This window comes from Balearica regulorum, chromosome 9, assembly GCF_011004875.1.
Source record: "Balearica regulorum gibbericeps isolate bBalReg1 chromosome 9, bBalReg1.pri, whole genome shotgun sequence".
Lineage (NCBI taxonomy): Eukaryota > Metazoa > Chordata > Aves > Gruiformes > Gruidae > Balearica > Balearica regulorum.
The window spans coordinates 225,080-250,787 of record NC_046192.1 but is presented as its reverse complement, the minus strand read 5'-3'; the positions used below and the strand labels follow the sequence as shown (position 1 = coordinate 250,787).

At 63.9% G+C, this 25,708-nt stretch overlaps 3 protein-coding genes across 4 annotated transcripts in view; 2 read left to right on the top strand and 1 right to left on the bottom strand.

The window, feature by feature from the left end:
• Positions 1 to 250: 250 nt before the first annotated feature.
• On the top strand, positions 251 to 4,936 carry MAB21L4 (mab-21 like 4). Its single transcript, XM_010307905.2, has 5 exons — positions 251 to 786; positions 1,856 to 2,078; positions 2,891 to 3,044; positions 4,238 to 4,594; positions 4,841 to 4,936. The coding sequence occupies exons 1-5, from the start codon at positions 306 to 308 to the stop codon at positions 4,931 to 4,933; spliced, it is 1,308 nt and encodes a 435-aa protein (XP_010306207.2). The 5' UTR covers positions 251 to 305; the 3' UTR covers positions 4,934 to 4,936.
• Positions 4,937 to 5,018: 82 nt separating this feature from the next.
• AGXT (alanine--glyoxylate aminotransferase) lies at positions 5,019 to 9,322 on the bottom strand. 2 transcript variants are annotated; one of them, XM_075760610.1, is made up of 11 exons: positions 9,035 to 9,309; positions 8,722 to 8,914; positions 8,330 to 8,394; positions 8,152 to 8,252; positions 7,839 to 7,909; positions 7,432 to 7,516; positions 7,048 to 7,143; positions 6,702 to 6,771; positions 6,488 to 6,583; positions 6,134 to 6,259; positions 5,019 to 5,702 (listed from the first exon to the last, which is right to left on the bottom strand). In XM_075760610.1, the coding sequence occupies exons 1-11, from the start codon at positions 9,287 to 9,289 to the stop codon at positions 5,595 to 5,597; spliced, it is 1,266 nt and encodes a 421-aa protein (XP_075616725.1). In that variant the 5' UTR covers positions 9,290 to 9,309; the 3' UTR covers positions 5,019 to 5,594. The 2 variants fall into 2 exon arrangements, with proteins under 2 accessions (XP_075616725.1, XP_075616726.1); XM_075760611.1 differs by having other exon boundaries at positions 5,021 to 5,702; positions 6,134 to 6,262; positions 9,035 to 9,322.
• A 1,845-nt stretch (positions 9,323 to 11,167) lies between these two features.
• KIF1A (kinesin family member 1A) overlaps positions 11,168 to 25,708 on the top strand; it is a 41,891-nt gene continuing 27,350 nt past the window's right edge. Inside the window, exons 1-13 of the mRNA XM_075760608.1 lie at positions 11,168 to 11,311; positions 17,062 to 17,213; positions 21,380 to 21,456; positions 21,561 to 21,740; positions 22,248 to 22,313; positions 22,488 to 22,666; positions 23,029 to 23,140; positions 23,529 to 23,606; positions 23,932 to 23,997; positions 24,258 to 24,275; positions 24,652 to 24,727; positions 24,842 to 24,920; positions 25,198 to 25,340. Coding sequence (XP_075616723.1) covers positions 17,108 to 17,213; positions 21,380 to 21,456; positions 21,561 to 21,740; positions 22,248 to 22,313; positions 22,488 to 22,666; positions 23,029 to 23,140; positions 23,529 to 23,606; positions 23,932 to 23,997; positions 24,258 to 24,275; positions 24,652 to 24,727; positions 24,842 to 24,920; positions 25,198 to 25,340 — 1,180 coding nt within the window. The 5' untranslated portion in view covers positions 11,168 to 11,311; positions 17,062 to 17,107. The remainder of the gene's footprint in view (positions 11,312 to 17,061; positions 17,214 to 21,379; positions 21,457 to 21,560; positions 21,741 to 22,247; positions 22,314 to 22,487; positions 22,667 to 23,028; positions 23,141 to 23,528; positions 23,607 to 23,931; positions 23,998 to 24,257; positions 24,276 to 24,651; positions 24,728 to 24,841; positions 24,921 to 25,197; positions 25,341 to 25,708) is intronic.

The following is a 25,708-nucleotide window of genomic DNA, read 5'->3' as shown; positions in this document are numbered from 1 at the left end:
GCCCCGGTGCTGGGAGAGGCGTGGGAGACTGCAGCGCTGTCCTGGTACGACCCGCCGGCCGAGCATCCCTTGTCATCCCTCTGGGCTGCGGGGGGGCTGTGGTGTGACTTGGTCCCCCACCCTGGGTCTGCCCTGGGGGCCCGTGGTTCTCCCAGCAGCTCTCCCTGGCGCTCACCCAGTGGTGCTTGTCGACACCCGGCTGTGGCTTCCCTCCGCCCACCCCGCGCCAGCTCCCAGCCCTGCCCTCCCTGCCCACATATTTTTACTGCTGCTTGGAGCCAGCTTGGGACAGTGTCAGAGCTGCCATGTCAGCCAGCGCTTCCCACTGGCGCAGCTACCTGGGGGCAATAGTGTCCCACGAGAGGCAGCGGCTGGAGCATTTCCAGCGGGCTGAGGACATCCTGCTGACCCTGCTGGAGGATGTCCATGCCAGGGACCCCCGCTTCCTTGTGGACTACGCCAGGAACCTGGAAGCCTTCGAGTTTGCTCTCTGCACTTCCGAGGATGCTGTCACCGTGGAGGTCCCCCTGAGGATCGACGGCGATGCCCTGCGGGTGCTGGCATGCTGGCCCGGGGACACCCCAGCCGGGCACTGCCTGGGGCTGGGCACCTTCTGTCTGGAAGTGCCCTCTCCAGGGACTGACTTGGAGGACTGGACCAGCGCCGTGGGTGTAATGGAGCAAGGAGGTATGGGGTGCCTGGTTCCAGGCAAAGTCCTCCAGCACCTGAAAGAGCTCCTTGTTTCAGCCATCGTGCGCTGCCAACGCCTCTTCCTGTTCCAGCCAGGTGCGTATGCTGGCGGGGCACTTCCCCAGCTGGGAGCTGCCTCCAGCACAGCTGGGGAGCCCAGCTTGGTGGTGGTCCCTGCGCAAACGGGCTGGTGTGTAAGTCCTTGGGCATGTGGCCCTGCTGTGCGCTGGAACAGGCTTTGCCCTCAGCTAAGGAAGGGGAGATGCAAACTACTCTATGCCATCCCACGGCAGCAGAGTCATCCTCAGGCATCTTCACCTTGGGCTGATGGCACCCTCCTTGGTGGGTGGCAGCTCCGCACAGGATTCACCCACCCCTGCTGTTAGTCCCTGGGGAGGGTTTGCTCAGGGACTTGGTATGCTTGGCTCACCCTAACCATGTTCCTCCTGTGTCTACTGGCCTCCAATGCTCCCCGGAGGAGGGTGTTTGGAGGGTGAGCTGGAAGCGCGTCAGGGCTGGACTGGGACCTTGGGGCATGGGTCTGACCCTGCGCACACACGGGCCCCAGCTGGGCTCGGTGTCCTTGAGAAGGACATGGTGGGGAAGGGACCCTAGGAATGCCCATAGGGGTCCCATCAGCTTCTTCATGCATTGCTATTTCTAAAGGTGCTTCTTGAAGTAAATCTCAGCCCTGATGGAAAGGTGATGCGAGACGACCAACAGGTCTGAAAGTCTCCTAACCCAGCCCTAGCAAGCCCACCATTCCCTCCTTCCTCCATGGCCAAGCCAGAGCCCTTCATCTTCCTCTACCCTCACAACCTGAGACCTTTCTTCGTCCGTTTTTCTTGGACCACATTGTCTTTCTTGGTACTGTTTAGCCGCCCAGCAGCATGGCCCTGTTCATCCTCTGCTCAGGGCTCCCTGCTGTGCCCACACCTGCCAGCCTGGTCCTGAGCCCCACGGGAGCGATGCTCCTTCCTGAAAACCACCCCAGCGTGGTTTGGGGAATGGCTTTCACTGAGGAACCACAGCCAAACCACAGCATTGGAAAGGGCTAAGTCGAGCAGGGTGGGACAAGCCCATGGGCGTTGCGGCACATACCTGGCTCAGCCTGTGGGACGGGCTGCAGTAACCTCATAACCGCAGCCAAACCCTCCGCATCTAGGTGACCTCAGCGCCAAAAATCTGCAGGAAGATGCCATGGAGCTTTCCCTGCTGATCCGTGGAGGCTGGAAGACCGTCCGCTTTGACATCGTCCCTGTGGTGAGGAGGCGACAGGAGCCGCTCTGGCTCAAGGGGCGGCAGAAGGACAGGGGCTTCCCCGAAGGCAGCCTCCGGAGGGCCACCGAAGAGGCCCACTTTGTCCCTGCCTCTGTGCATCACTGGAGGTGAGCGGCTCAGCTGTGCGAGTAGCGGGGCGACCGTGCCTCGGGGATCCCGCCTGGCTGGCAGCACTGCCAGGTGTAGGCAAAAAGGCGATGGGAAAGTGGAGGAACATGTCAGCAGGGGGCTGAAGTCACCACCTTGTGATGCCCAAACCCACTGCCCTGTGTCGGGGGAAAAAGCTCAGCCAGATTTCAGGCAGCTGAAGGAAAGAGGGGGGGGATTGTTCGCAGGAGCTGAACCCCAGCCACACGGAGGGGGACAGCTCTCTGATCCCTGCTCAGGCTTCAGGAGCAAGCCTGGGCATCCGGCAGCAGCAGGGTGATGAGGTGCCTTCCGGGGCGGGCTGTGGGTGGGAGGGGGGCCAAGGTGACACACACCTCGCCTGCCAACACAGCTACCCAGCCCCAAGGAGGGGCCGAACATCCGGCTGGGCCAGCCCAGGCTTATTTTGGGCATAATGTGGTCCAGCCGGATGCTCGGCCCCTCCTTGGGGTCCAATCCAGCCTCCCCTCTGGGGCAGCCTGCAGCCCTCCCCACTGCATGTAGGGGAGCACAGCCCCACTTCTCTTCCCCTCTCGTACCTCCCGGGAAGGCAGGAGCTGCTCAGCAGCATCCCCATCATGCTGCAAATCTCCCCGGTCCCTCTCCGCCAGCGGCGGTGCAGGAGGTGGATCTAGGATGCTGCACGCCTGTGCCCACGTGGGCTGCTGGGGGGATCCCCGTGCACGATGGGTCACTGCAGGTATCCTCTCCCTACCTGGGAGGATGCAGGTCTCCATCCTCCCTCTCACTGGAACCCACTTTTTCTCGCCAGATCCTCCACTCACCTCCCCATCCTGAAGCTACTCCGGGCAGTGGACACACTGAAAGGACACCGTCTGGACAGCCTTCGCCTGCTCAACCAGCTCCGCAGCCAGGACTGGGGGGAGGAGGGTGGGAAAGCTGGTCTCACCTTCAACCACCTGAAGGTAGGTGGGTTCTGCTGGTGGGACAGTGGGCCTCCAGGCAGGCAGAGCCAAGGCTACTCCCCTGCACCCCACCGCAGCCGAGTTGCTGCTGGAAGAAGATCCCAAGCAACAAATCCAAGTGCCTACAGTGCTTTGGGATGTACCAGCCCACGGCTGTGTCCAGAAAGGATGCGCACTGCTGGCCATGGTTAGAGGGGTTTGATCCTTCTTCCTGGATTGAACCAGCAACCTCCAGCCTGAAACACAGAGAGCTGGGGCTCTGTGTCAATGTGCTGGGCATCCCCTGCTGCCTGGGTCTGCAGGGGGGATTGCATTGCAGCGCCTGCTGTGCCGCAGGTCGTCCTGTGTCCCGGTGTGCTGGGAGGTGCCCAGGCAGGGCCGAGGGTGGCGTTCCCTCTACAAAACCCTCTCTCCCCACCCATCCTCTTTTCGGCACTCTGGACCCATGCCAGCTGGTGATGCCGGTTGGGAAAGGGGCCGTGCTGGGGACAGCACTGGGTGGCACAATCCAGGTGTGCCCTGCCTTGTGGTGGCTCTCTGGGCCAGGGTGGAGAAGGAGGCAAAGTCATCTTCTGCTGAGAGAATAGCTCCAGCTCCAAGTAACCCTGTAGATTTTGCTTTATGTTGCATTCTTTGATGTTTTATTGTTGTTTGTTTGTTTTTTTTTTTTTCAAAAGGCACAGTGTGCATCTGTCCTTCAAGAAAGCATTTTCTGCTCTAGCCCACCGGTGTGCATTGCCCATTACACCACGTTGCCAGAAGGCATCGGTGCCGGGCCATTTGCCAGCACAGTGCTGAAGAAGCTGGCGTGGCAGCTGCTGGGGGTTCACCTGCCTTGCCATCGGCTGATGGAAACCACAAGCAGGATTTTTTACTATTGCTTGGTGCCAGCAGAAAGCTTGGGCTTCTTGTTTCGGAGCTGCTGTGGAGCTGAGACATGCCTTGGAGCTGAGACGGGGGCTCGTTGGGGAGTGAAGCAAGGGTTCAAAACTAAGGGTTGGTGGGGTGTCAGCTGCACCCGCAGCAGCCAAAGCAGCAGCTCCCAGAGCCTGCGCAGCCCTAGGCTGCTGAGGACGTGATGTCCATTTTGGGGGTTCAGCCCCACAAGTGGTTGCACGGTGACCTGCAGGGTGTGCAGGCATGGCCTTTGTGGGGAGTGCCTGATCCCACACCCTTTTTCTCCTTCCCCGCAGATGGTGCTGCTGTGGAGCACGGAACTCTTCCCCTGCCCAGAGGACTGGCAGGACCTGGAGGGCTCCGTCTACAGGCTCTTGGTGATCCTCCTCCGTTGCCTGGCCACCCGGCACCTGCCCCACTTCCTGCACCTGGAGGAGAACCTCTTTGGAGGAGACGCCCCGGACTTCGCCTCCCTCTACCGTAAGGTGGAGAGCTTCGCCCGGGACCCTCGATGCTTCCTCCGCTTTCATTTTGGCCTCCTTGCATGCACTGACGGCTGGCAGACAGACCCTGGCACCCAGGCCCTCCTGCAGCTCCCCACGGAGGACAGGTCCTACTGGGACACAGCCTACTTTGACATCCTGCTTAGCCAGGTAACGGGGACCGAAGACCCTCGGCTGGTCTCACGAGGCATAGCGTGGCAGCACCAGGAACCGCCTGGGCCGGGCAGCTTAGGATGGGCCGGAATTTGCCCCCGAGAGCCCTCTGGCCCTTGGCAGCCACTGGCACGCGCTGCCCAATCCTGCCGTGGAGGCTGTGGGAGGCTGGTGATACTGGGCCGTGGGGCTTGAGCAGAGCAGGGAGCCCCCTCCCCTCACTCGCCATCTGCCTCTGCTTAGTTCCAGGTGTACCGGATCCAGGACAGCACACGCCACTCAGCAATGTCCCAGCTCCTCTCCAAGATCCAGCGAGAAATCCCCCAGCAAAGCTGAGCGGGACCCTGCTGCCACCCCATCTGAGTGTCTTGAAACTTGGGGAGAGCAAGGCGAGCTACAGGGCCGGGGAGCAGCATGCTGCCATGTCGCTTTATTGAGGAAAGATGGTATCGGGGAGCGAGCGTGTGTCTGCTGCAGCTGGGTGGGGATTCATGACCTCTCGGCTCCCCTGGTAGAGCTGGGTGCCAGGGCGGGTGTTTCATGCCAGGGGACCGAATCTGAGGGGGATGGCTGGTGTCCTGCACTGCTGGGCTCTGGTGCAGGGACAGCTGAGGGTGGTGGTGGTGGGAGGGACCTGTGGTCGGATCCTGCATCCAGCCCTTGTGTCAGCTTGCAGTGGGGCTGCCATGTGCTGGGGCCAGGGGAAGGGGGGAAGCTGGGGAGCCAGGCCGTCAGGGTGAGGAGTGACTGTGCGTGGGGACTGGGAGAAAGGGTTCTGAGCCATGTCCCGCATCTGCCGAGCCACAGCCCTCACCTCCACATCCCCAGCTCTTCCAGCTTCTCCTTCCCACTCTTGGCTTTGGTTGCTGGGTGTTGCAGTGTTTCCTGTCAGCATCCCGGGGAATTAGTGGAGCCCCTCTGCCTGCCAGCTGCCTGCAGCCGGACACGGCAGGGAGCACCATGCTGCCTCCTCCAGACCCCCCCTTTGCAGGGGTGTTCACAGCCTGCTGCGGTGGCAGCGCCTGAGGGCATCTTGCAGGGCACACAGCACGCGGTCCACATTGCTGCTGGTCGAGTTGCAGCCCATGAGGCCAATTCGCAGGACCTGGGAGGAGAAGGGCAAGCGTTTCCCTGCAGCACCCACCCGTGCAGGTGTGCCCTGGCACCATCTCCCTGCCAGCGGAGCAGCTGGCGGCAGAGCGCAGGTTCCTGTGCGGAGCAGGGGGCACGCGAGGAGCGGCCATGCGCGCGGCCAGGCATGAGTGCATGAGTCCCTGCTTGCTCGTATTGAACATGCATTTCCTCTAAAGACGTGTGACCCTGCTAATTATGCGTGAGGTTATTCAATTACGCGTGGCAATTGTGTGTGGTTAGGAGCCGCTATGCATTGCTGCAGGCGATGGGATGCATCCAGCCATGTGTTTGCTGTTTGCAGCCAGAGAACACTGTTAATCGTGGGGTGCGCTGCTGATGGATGCAGCCGCAGCCGGGTTCGGTGCCCTGCCGTGGGCAGTAGGATGGGAGAAAGCTGCCCACCTTGCCCACGGAGGGGCCCAGGCCCCCAGCGATCTCGATGGCGTGGTTGTCCATGAGAAAGGCTGTGATCTCCTTCCAGTCATAGCCCTCAGGCACGCTGACAGTGGTGATGGTGGGAAGTCTTGCCTTCTGGGGAAGAGAGAAACTGGGTTAAATCTGCAGCTCCTGGCTGCAGCCCTGTCCCCCAGTGAGCCCCGCAGCCTGCCAGGAGAGAGCAGCCCTGGGGGTGGGGTGGGGGGGCAGGGGGAGTCTTTTTCTCCAGCATTAAAAGCTGCCCAGGCACGTCTCCAGCCACGCAGGGTCACATCCTCACGCTACCCCCGCGCCGTGGCGCTGGGCTCACCCCACACCCACCTCCTCCTTCACGAAGAGCTCAAGCCCCAGGTCGCGCAGCCCCTGGCACAGCTGGGCGCAGTTGGCCCGGTGGCGTTCCCAAGAGCTCTCCAGACCCTGCGGGCAGAGAGGAGGGAGAAGGTCCTTGCTACCAGCGGGGTCTTCCTGGCACCACCCGCTCCCCCGAGCCCCACCGGCACTGCCGCTGTCCGCCCGCCTGCCTGGCACCACTCACCAGCTCTGCCAGCACGGCCAAGCCTTCCCGCAGGCTGAAGAAGCTGTTGATTGGTGCCGTGTGGTGGTACCTGTAACACCCAAGGGGCACCACGGTGGGTTTGGCCTGACCCGCGGCAGAGCAGTACTCCAGCTTGCAGTGGGCGGGGGCGGGAACCAGGGTGTGGCGTCCTCCGCCCCTCTGCACCAGTGTGGAGGGGATGCAAATGCCCCCGGACCGCTTCGCGACCAGCGGACAGGGTAATGGGGAGACAGGGCCCGAGACCTGCAGGACAGGTGGCCCCCGAGCCAGAGTAAAGGCTGTGGGGGATGGCTGCAGCCACCTGTCCCAGGCAGCCTGCCCTCACCTTCGCGCCTCGCCGTCGCAGCCCCAGTAGTTTGCTAGCCAGCCCATGTCCAGGTAGAAGGATGGGGGCTGCATCTTCCTCCTCAGCATCTTCTCCCTGGTGAAGCAGAGTGCTGGGGAAGAGCTGGCCCTTGACCTTGCCAGCTCCGGGGTGGGGTCAGTCCTGCGGGAGGGCCCCCAGGGCCACCCCAAGCGAGTGCTGAGCTTGGCTCCAGCAGCCATCACTGCCCAGGGGTGGGCCGGGCTCTGACCCCGCAGGGCTGCTGCTGGGTGCACTCTCTGGAGCGGGGCTGGAGCAGGTGGCTGGCAAAGCAGGAGGGGTGACAGCCTCCCCCCAGCCCCATTGCCTTTCCCCCCCCCCCCGGTGGGACGGGGCTGCTCTTACCTGGCTCGCTCGCTGAACGAGATGGGGGCGGAGCCGGGAGGGGCATTGAGGACTTTCTGAGACCCCGAGTATAGGACGTCGATCTCTGCCCAAGAGAGGATGCAGCTGCTTAGGGACCAGGGGCTCCCAGTGAGGACGCGCTCAGCCCCCCCAGCTTGGCTGCAAGCAGCAGGTGGGAAGCACAGGGTGGCACATGCTGCAGGTCCTGCTTGTGTTTGGCCAGCTTTGGGGGACACGCTGGCACTGCTGATGGTCCCCCGAGGGGAACGGGCTCTCTGGCTGCAGCTGGACCAGTATCTAGTGCTGCTAGCCCGAAATGTGGCAGTGGGGCTGATCCCACCACCCTCCCCGGCCCAGGTGTGAAGCCTCCTTGTCCCCCGGACGTCTGTGATGGCACTGTGGCTCACCCTGCTGGTCCATGAAGATGGGGGCTCCCCCGAGTGATGCCACCGCATCCACGAGCAGCAGGCAGCCATGCCTGTGGGAGGACAGAGCTCAGCCTGGTGTCCCCACCACCTCCTGCTGCCACCTCCTCTCGCCACCACTCCTCCTCCAGCCCCGGCACCCCGGTCCCCCAAGGCCACGTGTCTCACTGGCACTAACCGCTTCCAGCACAACAGAGCCAGAGGAGAGCCCAGGGCACGTAAATCTGCGTGCCCCAATCCCTGACGGCAACCTTAGGGTGCCGCTGGCCCCCGTGGGTGCCCACCGTGCACTGACCGGTGGCACAGCTCGCCCAGCCCCTCCAGCGGCTGCAGCACCCCCGTGGAGGACTCGCCATGGGTGATGAAGAGCACCAAGGGCTTGTGCCGCACCAGGCCCTGCGTGAAACAGAGGGGAAGGTGACTGCCCCTGGGGCTGGCTCGCGCCGCCTCCCTGCACCGTGGCTGGTGCTCACCTCCTCGATGTCCCGCAGAGTGAAGTACTCGCCTGGGGGCTTCAGCAGCTCATGGACATCAGCTCCTGGGAGGGATTTGGGCAGAGGAAGAGTGAGATTTGGGCATGTATCCCACTGGGGAGCCACCTGCTCCACGAGGGAATTGGTCGGGCATGAGCCAGGAGGAAGTCCGCCCCCCAGGGACTAGCCACACCTGGATTTGCCCAGGGGGAAAAGCCATAAACTGCCATAAGCGGAGGGACATCACCCTGGAAAAAACCTGGAGCGCTCTCTGGCTGCAGAAGCCATGTCACTGGCCACTGCCACTGGGATGGGGACATCAAGCAAGGGGGCACATTCTGGCATTCCGCTCGCAAGCCCGGTCCCCTGAGCCCCACCAGTGCCCAGCATACCTAGCCTCCTGGCAATGTCAGCAGCGCGTTGTCCCCAGATGCCATTGACAGCCACCATCGTGGTGTCACCGTGCTCCAGGAGGTTGAGGAGGGCAGCCTCCATGGCGCAGTGGCCAGTGCCGCTGATAGCCAGGGTCAGCCGGTTCTGCGTCTGGAAGGCGTACTGGATGCCTGCCTTGATCTCATCCATCACCTGCGGTGGCAGGGGACCAACTGGCACCACGATTGCCCTCCTCACCACAGTAGAGCTGTCCCAGCCCCTTCTGGGGGGCGAGGGAGAGGAGGGGAGGAAGGCTGGGCTGGGGCAGCTCACCTGCAGCACCTCGGGGTGCATGTGGCCCAGGAGCTGCCGGCCGCCTGCAGCCAGGATGCGGGGGGGCACGTTGCTGGGCCCTGGCCCGAGCAGCAGTCTCTCCGGCACAGCCAGGGGCCGGAGCAGCCCCTGGGGCGGGGGGACGCGGAGCAGGCTGGCGGCCATGGCGCGTTTTGCCATCCCCAGGAGCCGAGCCTGGAGGAGAGGAGCAGCGGAGGCTGCCTGTGCAGCACCTAGCACTGCAGCGCAGTGCATCCCCTGCCAGCACTGTCCGGCGTCCCCGTGGACCCTGACCCTGGGGCTCAGTGCTCCCCCCACCGGCCTGGACTCTGCCCCTGGTCTCCTCCTTGTCCAGTTAATGTGTCACCAGCGCCCTCCTTGCTGGCTGGTCTCAGCCACCTCATTTTGGGGGGTCCGCCCTTGCTAGTGCTGGTGTGGTCGCTCCCCAGGCACGCCAGTCTCTGGGACTGGCAAGCACCCATGCAGACCCCATCCCCACAGCCCCCAGGACACCACGGTTGATGGTTCCCCCCACCAACCCAGCAGGTGGGATACCTGCTCCTGGGCACGCAGGTCCTGTGCCACGGGACTGGCCCAGCAGAGCTGCCATGGTCACGACTCTTCCAGCAGCACAAAGCTCGTGTTGGCTGCGTCTCCCTGAGCAAGGACCTGCCTTGCAGAAGGACTCCTGGCTGAGTGCCAGCCACCAGGAGGAGAGTGGCCATCCGGAGGGTTCATGCTGGGGCAGGGCCATGGGGTGGGACGCGGCAGCAGTCCCTGCCGCAGCAAGCTCTGTCCTGTGGGCTCAGCCTGGCTCGCAGGCACCCACAGCATGTTCTGATGATGCCACAGGCCACGCACGCCTGTTCAATATGCTGTGCCCAGCACCCGCCATGTGTGCCCACAACCCATCATATCATGCCCATCCTCCAGCACACTCTCTGCCATCCACACTCTGAAACGTGAATGAGTCGCCCGCTTCTGGCTCCTGGCAGGTTCAGCAGCGGGTTCCTGGCCAGAGGAGCCACTCAGTGAGCAAAGCTTTGGGCCGGGGATGGTGGCTATGGGGTAGAAAGTTCCCCCTGGCAGAGCTGGCACCAGCGGCTGGTACTGAAGGCATTTGGGACAGGCGCGTGGCGCTGGCATGATGTGAGTCGAGAGTACTTCCGCCTGGGCAGCCAGAGGGTCATCTCTGAGAAGAGCTGGGAGCTGGTGTGACCAATACTGCATGGATGATGGAAACCACAGGCAGTCTGGGGACCACTGCCTGGTCATCACCTACCAAAGTGAGAAGAAGTCCTGATGTCTGAAGAGGTCCTGAGCCAGGCCCTCATCCTGTGCCCCAGCCATGTGCTCCTCTGGCTGAGGAGATTCCCTGCCGCTGGGATTTGCTGCCGGATGCTCGCAGCATCGCTGACACACTCCGTCGGTCCCCAAAACAGCAGCAGGAGACAGTCGCTGGAGACCCACCACCACTGCGGCGGGTGGGCGGACGAACACCTCGCATCACCCTGTCCTCCAGGGAGATTTGAGGAAAGGCTGGGGCAGGGAGGGCACGTGTGGAGGAGCAAGGGAGGATGCGCTGCTGGAAACAGCTGGCTGCAAAGGCATAATCTTCTTTCCGCGCTGGGTCTAAATTCCCCGGTGCAGATGGACAGGGAGCTGGCTGCACCAACCGGGGGGCTGCGGGGCCGGGGGGGGGGGGGGTCACCGGCCCCGAGGGGTGGAGCGGCTCCGCACCGGAGGTGGATGCTGACAGCCGGGCGCGGAGAGGGGCCCCGGGCCGGCGGGAAGCCCTGGGGGGGGCAGTTCTGCCCGGAGGAACGGGGTACCGCGCCCTGGGGGGCCAGGGATGGGGGCGCGGGGGGGGGGGGGCGGTTGCCGGGTGACGGTTGCCGGGCGACGGTTGCCGGGTGACGCGCGGGGCCCCGCCCCTCCCCGCGCCCTTGCGGCGGTTCCGCAGCGCGGACCGGGAGTGGGGGGGATGCGCTGACGTCACCGCTCCATCCCCGGCTCGCGCCCTCCCGGTCTCCCCCTTCCTCCAGGCGGCGGCGGCGGCCAACCAGCGCGTGGGGCGGGGCGGGGCGGGCGGGGACCGCAGGGGCGGGGCTGCCACCACCCGCACCGGCACCGGCACCGGGTCGCAATCGCATCGCAGGGCACCGCACGGCCTCATGCCGGCGTCCCCCGCCCGCGGCTGAGCGCTGCGCCCCGCCGAACCGGGCACGGGCACGGGCACGGGCACGGGCACGAGCACAGGCACAGGCACAGGCACAGGTAGGGGCGGGAGGCACCGTGCGGGACCGGGCAGCCCCGCCGCGCCCGGGAGGGGCTGCGGCAGCGCCAGCGCGATCCTCGGGCGCCGGTCGAGGGGGGGGGGGTCCCCGGGCTGCCACGGGATGGCGGTGCCGCCCCTCTCGGCCCCGGCGGGGCGAGGCGAGGCGAGGCGTGGCGTGGCGTGGCGGGGGGGGGGGGCGCGGGACGCGCCCTGCCGGGGGCTCGGCGGGGCGGGGGGCTGCGGCCGGCGGCCATTTTGCGGGGCCCCCGAGGCGCGGGGAAGGGGGGCCGGGTGGGGGCTGCCCGCGCCTCCCCATCGCGGCGGTCGGCGGGTGCCGCCCCGGCTTCCAGAAGGATCCCGCCGGGGGGGTCCTTCCCGGGGACCGGGCGACGCCTCTGCGGCCCCGGCACCAGCCTCGGAGAGGGGTGGGGGGATGCCGTCCCCGCAGCCCGTGGGAGGGCGCACAAGGACCCCTTTTCACCCCAGAGCTGCCCCCCCCCCCCCGCTCTCCTCTCCGGGGCAGGTGGCTCTGGCCACGAAGCTCAGCCGTCCTGTGCCATCATCATTACGCTTCAGAGTCAACAGCGGCGCCGGAGGGAGCAGCGGGCAGCCCAGCCGGGGGTCTTGCCCCGAGGGGTGGCTGGCAAAGCTGAGGCTCTTGTTTGCCCCGCAAGGACACGCTGCTGCTGCTGACCTTGTGCTTGGGGGCAGCTGGGCGAGGGCCGCCATGTCACCGCAGGCCGGTGCAGACGGCTGCTGGCTGGAGGAGGGGGTGGTCCCTGGGTGGCGGGGCTGGTGCAGAGCCCCGCGCTTGGCCACCCTGGCTCCCAGGGAGCCGCCCTGCACCTGCCCCATTGTCTTCCTCCTCTGCCTCTTCCTCCTCCTTCCCCTCCCCTGAGGGGCTGCGTCCCCTCCCCTGAACCCTGCAGACCCCCTGCGAGCCTGGGTCCGCCGCCTGCTCGGTTCCCACGCCTCAGCTGCGAGGCTCAGGGAAAGACAAGGAACCAGCCGAGCATCTTCCCTGCCACCCCCAAGTGTCCTTCCACACCCCGGGACCCAGAGCAGCCCCTCAGTAGGTGACCTCAGTGGCACTGGGGACGGGGGACAACAGAGAACCCCTTGGGGTACAGCCAGGGGTGTGGTGGGCTCTGCCATCCCTGCACGCCGACGCTGACCTCCATTTTGTCTGGGAGGTGGCAGCTGGTGCTGGCACAGATGCCGCCACCGCTCCCTCGCCTCCCCGCATGTGGCCAGAGCTGCAGCCCCCAAACCCTTGCGGGGTGTCGGGACTTGGTGTTCCTCCCCCCGCCCCAGCTGCCACCCCTGTGCCCAGCTGTGCTGGTAACCCGCTGGAGCTCGCCACCTTTTCTGTGCAGCTTTGCCCCGCTGTGGGTTTTAGCCCGCGGAGGAGAGGACGGCGGGAACGGGCAATGCAGCACGAGGTGACTTGCCTTTCCGGAGGGGATCGGGAGCTCGCTGACGGCGAGCAAAACCCCTCATCCACCGTTTGCTAACTGCAAATTGATTCCACGTCGAAATTCTCGGGGAGCTGCAAACGCTGCCCCCCAGCTGTGTCCCCCATCGGGGCAGGCGGGAGGCGAGGAGGCACAGGGCAGGGTGCCCGTGACGGCACCGGGGGAAGCGGGGAACTGGATTGCAGCTGGGGATGGGGGAGCACGGCTGTCCTCCGAGCTGCTTCCCTGCCCACGGGTCCTGCTCCCGGGAAAACTGCACCGTCATGGCCCCTTGCTCTGCGCCGGGCGGGAGGCGCACAGGGAGCTGCCGCCGGGCTTGGCTGGCAGGCACCGATGGTGCCACATCGTCTGGGCCAGCTGCCCCCAGGGTCCCCCGCTTGTCCCTAGAGGGAGGGCAGGGTCCCGCGGTCCCAGACAGAGCTGGGGAGCCCCAGTGAGGGGTGCAGGGGAAGGGCTCATTAAAATAAAGCCTGGTGGCGGCCGAGAGCGCCGTGGCTTGGGAGGCGCAGCCAGATGGGGCATCCGCCCTTGCCACCAAGGTGACGTGGGGATGTGCGCAGACAAAAGGAGAAACTCGCCTTGGATTTCCCTTGGCACAGGCGGCTCTTCGTCTGCCGGAGCTGCCTGTGGCCCCGGCGAGGCAGCCTCTGCCCTGTGCTGGGAGCAGGGAACGGGGTATCCTGGCCATGCTGACCTGTGCGTCAAACCCCGGTGTCCCGCAGCGCCCAGGGGACAGGCAGCACGGCGTGACTGCGCAGCATCCTTAGGGAAGAGTTCGCTGTGGGTGGCACTTGGGGACAATGCTCTGTGTCCCACTGGTCACCTCTTGGTGGTGGCAGGAGGGCTGTCAGTTGGTAGCCCTCGGACTTAAGAGAGCTAATCTCTGCCTAATTAATCTTAGCCGATCCAGTTAATCATTGCTCTCTAGGCCTTTCACTCATCACCGAGGGCTGGCGGGTGTGCTGGTAGGGATGGGCAGAGCGCAGCAGGCTGCGCAGGATGGGGGGGGGGATGCCCTGCAGAGTTGTGGGACGCATCTGGATGTGCCCCCTGGCATCACGGCCCCGGGGACTCCGCTGTCCTTTTCCGCCATCTCCCTTGTGTGTGGGGTGGCCCCAGGAGGAGGTGAGGAGGGAGAGGGGAGCGGGGCCGTGGCGCTGGCTCGCTCCCAGCGAAATGCTGATAGTGGCTTATTGAATTTCTCTCGATGGCGGAGTAAGCAGGCGGTGGCTGACTGTCCCCAGGTAGAGCGAGCTGGCCAGGCTTGAGCCCCCCTCCCCGCCCTGGGGGAGGCTGCCTGCCCCTGCCCTGCCTGTCCACAGCCTGCCTGCCGCAGCGCGTCCCCTCGCTCTGCGGGACGCCGAGCGCCTGTGGCCAGTGCTGCCGGCGTTGGCCCTGGCTGGTGGTGCTGCCAAGTTAACGTGGGCCGCGGGCTGAATTCCTGCTTGCGGCTGAGCCGGGTAAATAAGAGTCGGGGAGGGAGAGGAGGCTCGGGAAAGAGGTGGGCAGGGGGCTGCTGGCGCTTCCCAAGGGGATGCGGCACTGGCGTGGGGTCCTTGCACCGCTGTGGCAGAGGAGAGCTGCGGAGGAGCGAGAGGGAAGCGGCGCTTTGCCAACCAAGGAAGCTGAAGGAAATGGATGGAGACAGAAAATGGAGCCAAGCTTGCGGCTCTGCGGCAGGGAATACTGGCAGGGAGAGGAGACCGCGCCGCTGGGCTAGGTGAGCCGGATGGCTTGCTGGGAATGCACTGGGATGGGGACGTCGGGATGGCGGGGAGGGAGAAAAGGTCCTGCTGGCGGGGAGGGGGCTTCTCACGGCCAGTGAGAGAGGACTGGAGGGGTGCTGGTGGCGGGCTGAGTGGGTGCTCCCGGCAGAGGAGGGCAAGCAGCCACCGGAGGAGGGCACGCAGCAAGACGAGGTGCCCGGAAAAGTGGGACGAAGGAGAAACCAGAGCTTGTTTGTGGGAAGCGATAGGGCTGGAGGGGGCTGCGACGGGAAAGCGCAGGGGCGGAAGGGAACGAGGGCAGGGTCTGCAGCTGCCTGCGGTCCCGGCGCTGGCGGAGTTGCTGATGGGTACGCTCTTCTGGTGTCGATGGCGCTTGCCGAGGGCTGTGCCGCAAGGCAGGGGCCGGGGACCCGACCCGCCTCGTCGTAGCCCTGGGATCTGGAAGGACGGCAAAGCGGGGGAAGGGAGCTGTCCTGGCTGCGGAGGAGAGGGAAGCGTTCCACACTGGCAGTTGTCAGGTGCTGCGTGGGGTTTAGCCCAGCAACAGATCCGTCATCGCTGAGTGCCGGCAGTGCCAGGGTGGGACAGCCCGAGCCGATGGCCTCGTGAGGGTGTAGCCCTTCCACCCAGGAATTTATCCCATCTTTTCGTGGGAAAACCATCTTTTTCGTTTCCCTTTGGCGAGGAGTCCTGTTTAACTTGTCCTTGCTCCCCCCCCTCTGAGAAAGCAGCAGAGTGGGGAAGGCAGAGACCCGTTGGTATGCGACAGCCCGCTCGCTGGCTCAGGGACTCAATGGAGGTGTTAAACGCCTGTTTGAAATAATCTGCGATCAAGAAAGCCTGAGACCGAATACTTGAACTCTGGAGCTGGTGGGATGTAAGGGTGCAGTTGCTGACTGAGCGCAGTGGGAGCTCTGGAGCTGTCCCAGCGGGGCGGGTTTGGGAACTCTTAACGGGAGAAGGTTTGTCCTCCTGATGTTGGGGCTGCAGGTTTGCTTTTAAAACAGGTGAAGCATTTGTGAAGGACGGCACCAAGCTCGTAATGCTTTCTGGCTGCAAATTTTTCCACTGCACCATGAATATACCTGCCTTTGTGCAAAGCAGATGTTGATTTTCCTCCCACCCCCTTTGGAAGTGAAGCTGGAGCTGTCACACCTCAGTTTTAAAGCCATCCCCTTCTCTTGGGACACTTCCCATTCTGTGGATTTATTTTTTTTTATTCTTTTTTTTTTTCCCTTTCCCCCTCCTTTTCCACAAATTCATCTGTACTTTTCATTCCCACTGTGGGAAAACCCATCTCATGTTGAGGCCCCATCCTTAACTGCTCCACTTCCTTCGGGTCATGGTCCACATAACCAGAGTTGTGTCATTGCTCGCTCCTGATCTCCTTCATCCCAATGTGAGCATCCTGCTGGCAAAGACCAGGCTCAAAGAGCCCCAGCACATTTGCAAACACCCTCGCAGGAGTCCCGTGGGCAGGCAGGCAGGAGTCCCGCGGGCAGGGATGCTGGAGGAGCCGGTGCCTGCCTGTGCTGTGGGGTCCTGAGCTCCTCTTCTGCTGGCAGGCTCAGCATGGGGAGCCAGGGAGCAGGGGATGGGCAGGAGAGGGGATCGATGTTAGAAGGCAGGAATGGATTTTTTTCAGGGCTGATCCTGAAGGACCTGGTGGTCAAGGAAGGACCCCAGCATCCTGGTCGGGCCAATGCTAGCCAAGTTTCACTGGGGCTTGGGGAAGGTAGGACCAGCTGCAGTGAGCCCGGGCACCGGTGCTGGGATGAGTGGCTGCTTCGGGAGATGTTAGAGAGCAGTTCGTTTCCTCTTGTGAGGTTTGTGATTAATAATTTATTAGCAAAAGGAGTGGAAAAATGATCGGGAGCTGGGAGCTTCAGCTGGATGCGATTGCCACTGGCTTGCTGGCCGGCCCTGCTCCTGCTGATGCCACGCTTCTGCTTTCGCCGAGAGCTGAATGAGAGGCAAATGTCAGCGGTTGCGTTCGACAGCTGCCTCCTTTCTCGACACGAATGCCATCGTTTCCCCCCGCTCCTCCACCCGGTCCTGCTGCCCAGTCCCAGCTCTGCTGGGGCCGGAGCAGAGGCAGGAGGCTCAGGTGATGGGCAGGGGGCTGTGGGCTTGTTTGCAAGCGAGGGGCTACCCGCTCAGTGCCTTGGGCACCCCGGGGTGGAAGAAACCCGCTCCTCAGGGGTCACGCTGATGCTGACGGTGCCTGCGGGGCCCTGTCCCCTGCTATGGGCACCCACCGAGCGATGCTGTGGGGTGATGGGGGCTCTGGGTGCTGCCCTGGGGTGAGGGCAGGGATGTCCCCAGGGACCAAGCAGGGGGTCCTGACCTGAGGTACCAGGGGGAGGCAGGAGAGGCAAAACGCAGGCAGACCGAGGGATGAAACAAAATGTCATCTTTCGGGCAGAGGCAAGACAGCATTCCCGGGAGGTTTTGTTGCACAGGCTTTCCGTTCATTTTTCCAGCACGGCCACGAGATGGGGACTGGGATGCGAGCTTTCCTAACCCCCTTTTCTTCCCTCCTCGCAGGACAGCCGCTGCTCTCCGCTAGCAGGACCCACCTCTGGCCGGCACGATGGCGGGAGCATCTGTGAAGGTGGCGGTGCGTGTTCGGCCCTTCAACTCCCGGGAGATGAGCCGGGAATCTAAATGCATTATCCAGATGTCAGGAAGCACCACCAGTGAGTGCCGGCGTGGGGGGCAGCGGGGCTCGGGAAGGCTTTGGGTGCTGCCCGGGAAGAAACACGCGTGGTCCGGCTGCAGCAGCAAGCACCGGGCTGCCGGGATCTTTGGTGCGGGAGCCTGTAGCACCTGGCGTTGTTTGGAGGAAGAAATCTGCAGGGCCGGGGGGGGGAGATGGCACCTTTCCCATGCAGTCCCACTGTCGAAACAGCAGCGGTGGGATCTATGTGGCATTGGGCCCTTGGGTTTCGGTGGTACCGAACAGGGCAGCGTGCCCCGGCGGGCGAAGGCGGGGGGGGGACGAATCGGAAGAGCCTGGAGACACCAGTGCACGGATGCGGGGCCGAGCGTGCCCGGCCCACGGTCACCTGCCGAAGCGTGGAAGCCATGCACCAGCCAGCACCTGACGGCGCTGCCTGAGCGGGTGCTGCGTGCCGCGGCGTGCTGGGACCCGTGTCCCTGCTTCCGCGGGGCTTGGAGCCACAATGCCAGCAGGATGGAGGGGCGGGGAGGGCTTTGTGCTTGGGGAAGGGGGGAGGTAGCATGGGGGGCTTGGGGCCAACCGTCCTGTCGGGAGCCCATCTGGCATTCGCCCCTCTTTGAATAACGGCTGCTGGAGGTACAGGGTGGGAAAGGTGGCCGAGTCCCTCCTCTTTGGCTCTGGAAGCGTCCAGATGGGACAGCGTCTAAAATAACTCCCTGCCTGCCTGCCTGCCCAGGGCTTTCTGCGTCACCAGCGGCGGTGGGTGCCAGCCACCCCCACGGCGCATGCTGCTGGGTTGCCATGACAACCCCGGCAGGAGGGAGAGGAGGGCACCCAAGGGTGCAGGGTGGGTCTGTCACGCCACCGGGTCCCCCGCTCACCCTGGGCCTGGGGAGCAGGAACGGGGGCGGGGGGGGTGGGGGGGGGCCATCCTGGGGGGCTCTCCCTGCCCAGGTGCGTAGGGATGCTGCACCTGCCCGGCGTGCGGAGCTGCTCCCGTCACGGCGAGGAAGCCTTTCTGGCCCAGCGGGAGCTGTGCGCGTGCCTGGGCCTGCGTGCGGGCGGGGGAGATGTCCTTTCTGGCCCTGATGGGTGGGGGGGACCTGCCACCCCCAGGTCCAGTCAAAAGCATCAGGCATCCCCCGCCGCCGCCACGGCTGCATTTGCTCAGAGCGATCTGCCCGTGCCCATCCTGCCGCCCCTGGCCCTGCTCTCTGCAGGGCCGCCCCCAGGCCATGCCCCGGGCCCCCCATCCCCCTGCCCATGCCGTGGGGGGGGGCTGGCAGGGCTGCGGGCAGGGGCAGGCCTTTGCTGACAGCGAGGTTTTTCTCCATGAATGGACAAACTGTCGGCTAATCCCCTTGACGGGGCGGGGTGGGGCTGGGGAGCAGGCGCTGGGGGGGCTCTGGTGCCTGCTTCTGCTGGCTGGGGGAGGCGGGAGGATGCCGGCAGTGCCAGCTGACACACCCCCCCCCCCCCCCCCCCCGCAGAGCGGGACTGTCTCGGCACCCCCCAGGTCCTCACAGAGAAGCCAAAAATTAATATGTTGTGGGGAGCGAGAGCGAGTCTCCCCCTTCCTGGGATTATATGCAGAGATCCCCGCACGTAGTGCGGCGGGGCAGGTTGTTCTGCCTGATTCCTGAAGCCCCGCGGGGGGCAGCAGGGCGGGTGGCTGGGGCAGGCACCCCTTCTCTGCCGTCCTTTTCCCCCCAGACGTACAGCCGCCCCCTTGGCTCGCCGTGCCGTGGCTGCCTGCCCGCCTGCCGACACGGCCGCTTTGTTCCCACCGCGTCCCCCTCTGCATGGCCACGGGGGTCGGTCCAGGCACCAACAACCCCGACCCCTCTCCTGGCAGCTCCCACCAGGATGGCAAGGAAGGAACCCCGGCTTTCATCCTGCGAGGCCATTAATATTCTCTGGTCAGAGCCATGCCTCTGCAGGCTTTAAAATACAGCGATTATTTTCTCTCCTGTTTTATTCTGCTGGGTGCTTGCCCACTCGCTATGCTCTGCCATGCTGCTGGCTCTTCAGGGTGAAGACGAGGGTTATCTCCAGATGTTTTCCTCCTCCCACTCCTGTCTGTGTGTCTGTCTCCCCCCACCCTGTCCCCTCCGCTCTCCCCCTTTTCATTCCCCTTTGGCCAGAGCACGAATCTTTTGCGGCAGCTTTGCAAAAGCCCTGGGATGGCTGGTCACAGGGGAGGAAAAAAACCCAAACCAACCACCAGCAGCATGCAGCCACGCGAGGGCTAATAAATGGGAACGAAAGGGGCATGGGGAGAGAGTTTCAGCTCGGGGACGGGAGACCCGCTGCTTTCTGTGTGCTCCCTCGTCCCCGTGTCCCGGTCTCTGGCCTGCGAGGCCAGCTGGGTGGCTGCAGCTGGGGTGCCCGGAGCCGCTCGGTGCCATCCCCGGCTGCTCCTCCGCCCCGTGCCCGGCATGGGCTGGCACTGGGATGCAGAACGGCCGCCTTGTGCGGCCCCATCCTGCTTGCTCCAGCTTTTGCCCCTGTTGGACTCATTTTGGGGGGAGCGATGCTTCCGTTCGCTCCAGCAAGGGTCATTTCTGCAGGGCAGAGACAGACCCAAGCCGAGAGCCCAGGGGCTGGGCAGTGTGGCAGAGCTTGCCAGGTGAACTCCAGGAGCCATCGGAGATGTTCCACCCGACTTCTCGCCTGGCCTCTGCACCTGCTTCTCTTTGCAATGGCCGCTCACGCGCTCTCCGTACACCACACGGGCACTGGCAGGGACAGGCAGCCCCTGTGGCGTCCGCGCTGCCCAGAAAGGCGTCGTGCTGCTTCGCTCTGGATCTCAGCAGGGACCTCCAAGTCCCCGTTTGCAGCTGCAGGATGCACAGTTGCTACGGAGATGTTATTTCCCAGCCCTTTCTTCTGAGACCGCAGCGCTGGCTTCAGTAATTAGTCTGCCTGGGATGCAGGAGGCATCCGGAGTATCTGAGTCACGCTGCCTCCCACGGGCAGGGGGCCAGCGCCCGGCCCCTCTTTGATGCTGGAGCTGGGCTCCTGCCCGCAGCGAGGGGCATCCGAGCAGCGCCGTGCTGTGGTTTCGCGGCCAGGGCCGGATCCTGACCCCCCCCCCCGCCTTCGCCCGCCTGCCTCGCTGCCTTCGCCGGCAGGGATGGACGGGGCTTGGACCAGAACTGGCCGATCGCTCCTGGGAGAGAATCTGTTGCGGCAGCGGAGGAGGCGTTTGGAGCAGAAAGCATCTGTATCTGTAACGCCATGCGCTGGGGCGTCCGCCCCCACGGGGAGCGGGCTGTGCCGTGCCCGGGGCTGCTCGGGAAGGTCCCGGCTGGAACACTGAGTGGGTGTGAGCCCCGGCCAAGCGCTGGCCCTGGGGCGGGGCAGGGCAGGTTGGGCTGCGATGGAGGGAGCTCCGTCACCCCGGCGCTGGCAGGGAGCAGCTGGGGACCGCAGGCACAGGAGTTGCGCTGCGCTGGCCCGCAAGGTCATTTCAATGTCGCCTAACGTGGCTGATGGCTGGATCTCATGATTACCCTGCTGGTTTGGGTTTCTTCTGACGCATCTGTTGTTTCAGAAAAAAACCCATCATAAATGCTCTACAGGGGGAAAAAAAAAAAAAAAAAAGCAGTGAGTGAGGGAGAGAAGTGATGCAGTCTCCAATTTCCATGGCAACATCCTTTTCACCAGAGGATGGGAAAACGCAGGCTCTTGTTTCCAATGGCAGTGTAACACGAGGCATTAATCACTCTGCTGGGGTTGGGTACCCAAAAGAAAGCTTAGGGGAGGAGAGGCAGGGGCTGGAGGGGGCCAGGGGGAGCCCCGAGGGGGCCGGGGCTGCTCCCAGCCCCAACGTGCGTGGGTTTGGGCATGGCCCCCCAGCTGCGGCGTGGAGGAAGGCTGTGATTCTCCGGTGCCGGTCTCCCACGGGCAGATGCCGAAGCAAGAAGGAGCCTGAATGTTTGGGCAAGGCTCTGCCCAGCTCCCGGGACTGGCACAGGCTCTGACGGCCACGGCATCTACCTCCTCTGCTGGGACTGGGGGGGTCTGAGGGTGCTGGACCCATCTGTGGAGCTGGAGAGTCCTGGTCCTGCTTTCCAGGGCTGATTCGGACTGAACCCCATTGCCCTTGTCCCCTCGCAAGTGGGATGTATGTGGCAGGGGTACCGTGGGTGCCTCATGTTCCTGTCTGTTTGTCCGTAGCTATCCTGAACCCAAAGCAACCCAAAGAGACACCAAAAAGCTTCAGCTTTGACTATTCCTACTGGTCCCATACCACGGTAAGTGGTGGGAGGCCTGACCCTGCCTGGAGCACAGGGCTGGGCTTGAGGGAGGCAGGAGGACCTCCTTGCCAAATTTCTCCTTGCCTCCCTCCTCTCTGCAGCCCGCAGACATCAACTATGCATCTCAGAAGCAAGTCTACCGGGACATCGGCGAGGAGATGCTGCAGCATGCCTTTGAAGGCTATAACGTCTGCATCTTTGCCTATGGGCAGACAGGTGCTGGAAAATCCTACACCATGATGGGGAAGCAGGAGAAGGACCAGCAAGGCATCATCCCACAGGTACCGCCTGGTGAAAAGCTTCCCCTGATCCCGGCGGGATGCCCGAAGGAAAAGTGGAGCGGGGAGGGAAGCAAGGCAGGAGCAGGGCCAGGCTTTGCCGAGGTCTATCGCGGCCCTGCTGTGGCAGCGAGCCGGCAGGGCTCTGCTGGAGGGCGGGGGGGTGAGGAGGGTCACGCCAGACTCCTCTGAGGCTGGATGAATTATGGTCTGGCCACACGAGGCTGGTGTTTGCGAGCAGCAGTAGTCCAAGCGCCGAGCCCAGCCGGCTGTGCTTGCTGAGAGCTGCCGTGTGCTGGCCCAGCAGGGTGCCGGGGGGGGGGGGTGCTCTGGGGATGCTGAGCCCCCCCGTATCAGCAGGGGGATGTTCTGCCAGCTCTCCGGGAGCCATCCCAGCGCTCGGGCTCCAGTTTTTGGGGTGAGAAGGTAGAAATCCCTGTGGCCTGTGCACCCTGGGCAGAAGCATCCTTCCAGTGGAGGGGCTGAAGCGCTGGGCTCTTCTCTCCGCAGCTGTGCGAGGACCTCTTCTCCCGCATCAATGACACGACGAATGACAATATGTCCTACTCTGTGGAGGTAGGCACCCCATTTCCTGCCTAGGCCATCTCCAGCCTCCCACTCAGCTCTGCAAGCCATGCCAGTGTGCAGACCCCTCTGGGGGGGTCCTGTCCCTGGGCGTGGGGTGGGCAGGCAGGCCTGATTCTGCCTACGTGCTGAGCATCCATGTCCTGCCTGTGCCCTCTGCTTTAGGTGAGCTACATGGAGATATACTGCGAGCGCGTGAGAGACCTCCTGAACCCCAAGAACAAGGGGAACCTGCGGGTGAGGGAGCATCCCCTTATGGGCCCATACGTTGAGGACCTTTCCAAGCTGGCTGTGACCTCCTACAATGACATCCAGGACCTCATGGACTCTGGAAACAAGGCCCGGTGAGTTGGGGATGCGGGAGATGGCCAGAATTTGGAGACCGTGCAGACACCTCCGGAAGGTCCTGCTTAACTTTCTTGCTTTGCTGGTCTGGCTGCTGTGGAGGGGGCAGTCCACTCCTGTCTGAGTGTTGGGTACCCCCCCCCCCCTTATTTTCACTTTACCTCCTTCCTGCTCTCAAAATGCCCTGGAGCCAGCAGGAGAAAGCCTGGACTTTTGCACAGCTTCTCCCAGAGTCCTCTTCTGTCCTCCAGACTTGCCTTCCCATCATGTACCCTGGCCCAAAATGAGCCCTGGCCCCAGCACTGACTGCTCCGATGTCCTCCGCAGAGTGTCATACCTCCCTGTCCTCCTCTCCCCACAGCACAGTGGCTGCCACCAACATGAACGAGACCAGCAGCCGCTCCCATGCTGTGTTCAACATCATCTTCACGCAGAAGCGGCACGATGCCGAGACGGACATCACCACTGAGAAGGTGAGAGGAGAGACTGGGGAACCTGGGGGGGAATGCGCACGAACCTGGGAAGGGCTTCATGTGCTCTCGACAGCGCTTGGGATTAGATGGCACGGCCTGATGGAGGTTTGAAACAGGATGGAGATAAGTCCCGGGCATGTGCTGGGCTCACAGTCCCTCAAGGGACGAGTCCCTGGACAGGTTATTTGGCAGCTGGTGCCCTCCAGCGCTGTCTGCAAGGATGCTAGCCCTCCTCCTGGCCAAATCCTGGCAAGGATGACCCTGCAGAGCCCACTTCTGCCTTCAGAGCAATGTCACCTTGCAGGAGGTCTTTGCTCCCTCCTCGGCTCCGTGTCGGGGCCCGGTTTGCTGTGCCTGCTGGGGCTGACGGCCTCATCTCTGCCTGCAGGTCAGCAAAATCAGCTTGGTGGACCTGGCAGGGAGCGAGCGAGCCGACTCCACTGGTGCGAAAGGCACGAGACTAAAGGTGAGAGCTGGCCTGAGGTCCCCGTCTGCCAGCAGGTACATCGCGTCCTGCCCCTCGTCCCCAGCCGTGACATCTCCTTTCCTTGCCTCGTTCCCCGTCCGCTACGCTGCCGAAATCCTCGATGGGGTTTTGTTTAAAAGTTGCCTGGTGCCTGTTCCACTGGGGTCTCTGGGTCTCAGCTGGGAGGTGCTGGTTACCCAGTGAGACCAGCTGCTTTTTGCCCACCCTGTATGCTGTGACTTCGCCATCCTTCTGGTGCACCAGGCTTTAGCGCCGCTCTGAAATGAGGCCTGAGCACCTTGCCTGAGCATCCTCTCTCCACCAGGAAGGAGCAAACATCAACAAGTCCTTGACCACACTGGGGAAAGTCATCTCCGCCCTGGCTGAAATGGTGGGTAGCTGGAGTGCAGACAAGCGGCGGTGCTGCGGGGGAACGGGCTCAGCTCAGCAGGGATGGGCTCGGCTCTGCGGGATGGAGCATCCCAGCTCCAGGGGGTGGGCAGATCCATCCTGAGCTGTCCCCGGGGCAGGTGGGGCTGCTGCCTCCCTGGGGACCTGTAGTCACTGCCCTCTGCCTGGGGGACGGGGAGCTGCGGTGGGCACTGGGGAGGGGAGCAGCTCACTTCATTAGTCTCTCTGCTTTCTTTGCAGGATTCAGGGCCGAACAAGGTGGGTTCCCTGGCTGGGCTGGGGAAGGAGGGGTCGGTTTTTAGCAGAGGCGGTTGGGAATGGGTCACAGGGTGGTTTGGGGGCGAGGCTCTGCCCACACCCAAGCCGCGCTTCTCCCGGGGGCTGGCAGAGTCCTCAGCATCCTCATCACCCTGCTCACCCAGTGGCTCTTGGGACCCAGTGTTAAACACCTGGTCCGGCCCAGGCAGGGCATTTCACAGGCGGGACCTGTGGAGCTGAGCGGAGCTTCCCGAGGTCGTGGTGGCCAGGCAGAGCCATCCTCCTCCAAATCCCCATGGCTGAGGACTGGTTGTCACATTCCCTTTGAAGTGAGCAGGCAGCCTGACAGCCCTTCTCTCCACTCTCCATCCCCCAGAACAAGAAGAAGAAGAAGACAGATTTTATCCCCTACCGGGACTCAGTGCTGACCTGGCTGCTGCGGGAGAACCTGGGTGAGGACATGGGTGCGAGGGATGGGCTCAGTGGTGGGCATGGCCGCTGAGCAGAGGGTGATAACCAGTGCGGGGACCAGCATCTCCCTGATGCAAGCGTGTCTTTCCGGGCAGGGGGCAACTCCCGGACGGCCATGGTTGCTGCTCTCAGTCCTGCTGACATCAACTACGATGAGACTCTCAGCACCCTCAGGTAGGAAGAAGTACCCTCGTCCCCCCGCAGCGGGTGAGGGCAGGGGGAAGTCTCTGAAACCCCGGCACTGCCACATGCTCTCCTCACCTCTGCGGCAAACCTGGCTGTGGGGGTGCTGTGGGGGGACCCTGCGACCTCAGACAAGAGGCCGAAGGATTGTCCCGGTGCTGGGATCCTCCAAAGGATTGTTTGCTGGAGGGGCTTGCTGGCACTCCTGCTTGCCCAGCTGCTGGGGGTTCCGCCCCCCGCTGCCGCTCAGGGCTCTGCCCTTCCCTAGGTACGCCGACCGTGCCAAGCAGATCCGCTGCAACGCCGTCATCAATGAGGACCCCAACAACAAGCTCATCCGAGAGCTGAAGGATGAGGTGGCGCGCCTGCGCGACCTCCTCTATGCCCAGGGCCTTGGGGACATCATTGACAGTAGGTACCACCCGGTGCTCCCTGGCGGCGGCTCCGGGCTGGAGTCCCCGCTGCCCGCGGGGCTGGCATCCCCGCGGTTGCCCTGCATCCTGCTCTGCCGGCCGCGCAGCAGCATCATGCTGCCAGAGCGTGGCTGGGACGCCTTCGGCGAGCCCCTGCGCGTGCGTTGGGAACCCTCATCCCGCTCCCGTAAGCAGGAGGAGCTGCTTCACACCCAGCAGACCTCCCCTTCACCCCCTCTGCCATCCGTCTTCAGCATCCTGCGCTCGGCAGAGGTGCCAGGAAGATGTTCCCAGGGCCGTGCCCACCCACGGCCTCTCCTCCGTGTGCTGTTGGAAATCCTACTGAGATGAACCCACTCTTGTTCT

Coding starts and splice junctions, on each gene's coding strand:
- AGXT (XM_075760611.1), bottom strand. CDS start 9,289: ATGCACTGCGCTGCAGTGCTAGGTGCTGCACAGGCAGCCTCCGCTGCT. Junction 8,915..9,034: donor TGCACCCCGAGGTGCTGCAG/GTGAGCTGCCCC, acceptor CTGCCACCGCAG/GTGATGGATGAGATCAAGGC. Junction 7,517..7,838: donor CATCTTCATGGACCAGCAGG/GTGAGCCACAGT, acceptor TCTCTTGGGCAG/AGATCGACGTCCTATACTCG.
- MAB21L4 (XM_010307905.2), top strand. CDS start 306: ATGTCAGCCAGCGCTTCCCACTGGCGCAGCTACCTGGGGGCAATAGTG. Junction 787..1,855: donor CCTCTTCCTGTTCCAGCCAG/GTGCGTATGCTG, acceptor CTCCGCATCTAG/GTGACCTCAGCGCCAAAAAT. Junction 4,595..4,840: donor TTGACATCCTGCTTAGCCAG/GTAACGGGGACC, acceptor GCCTCTGCTTAG/TTCCAGGTGTACCGGATCCA.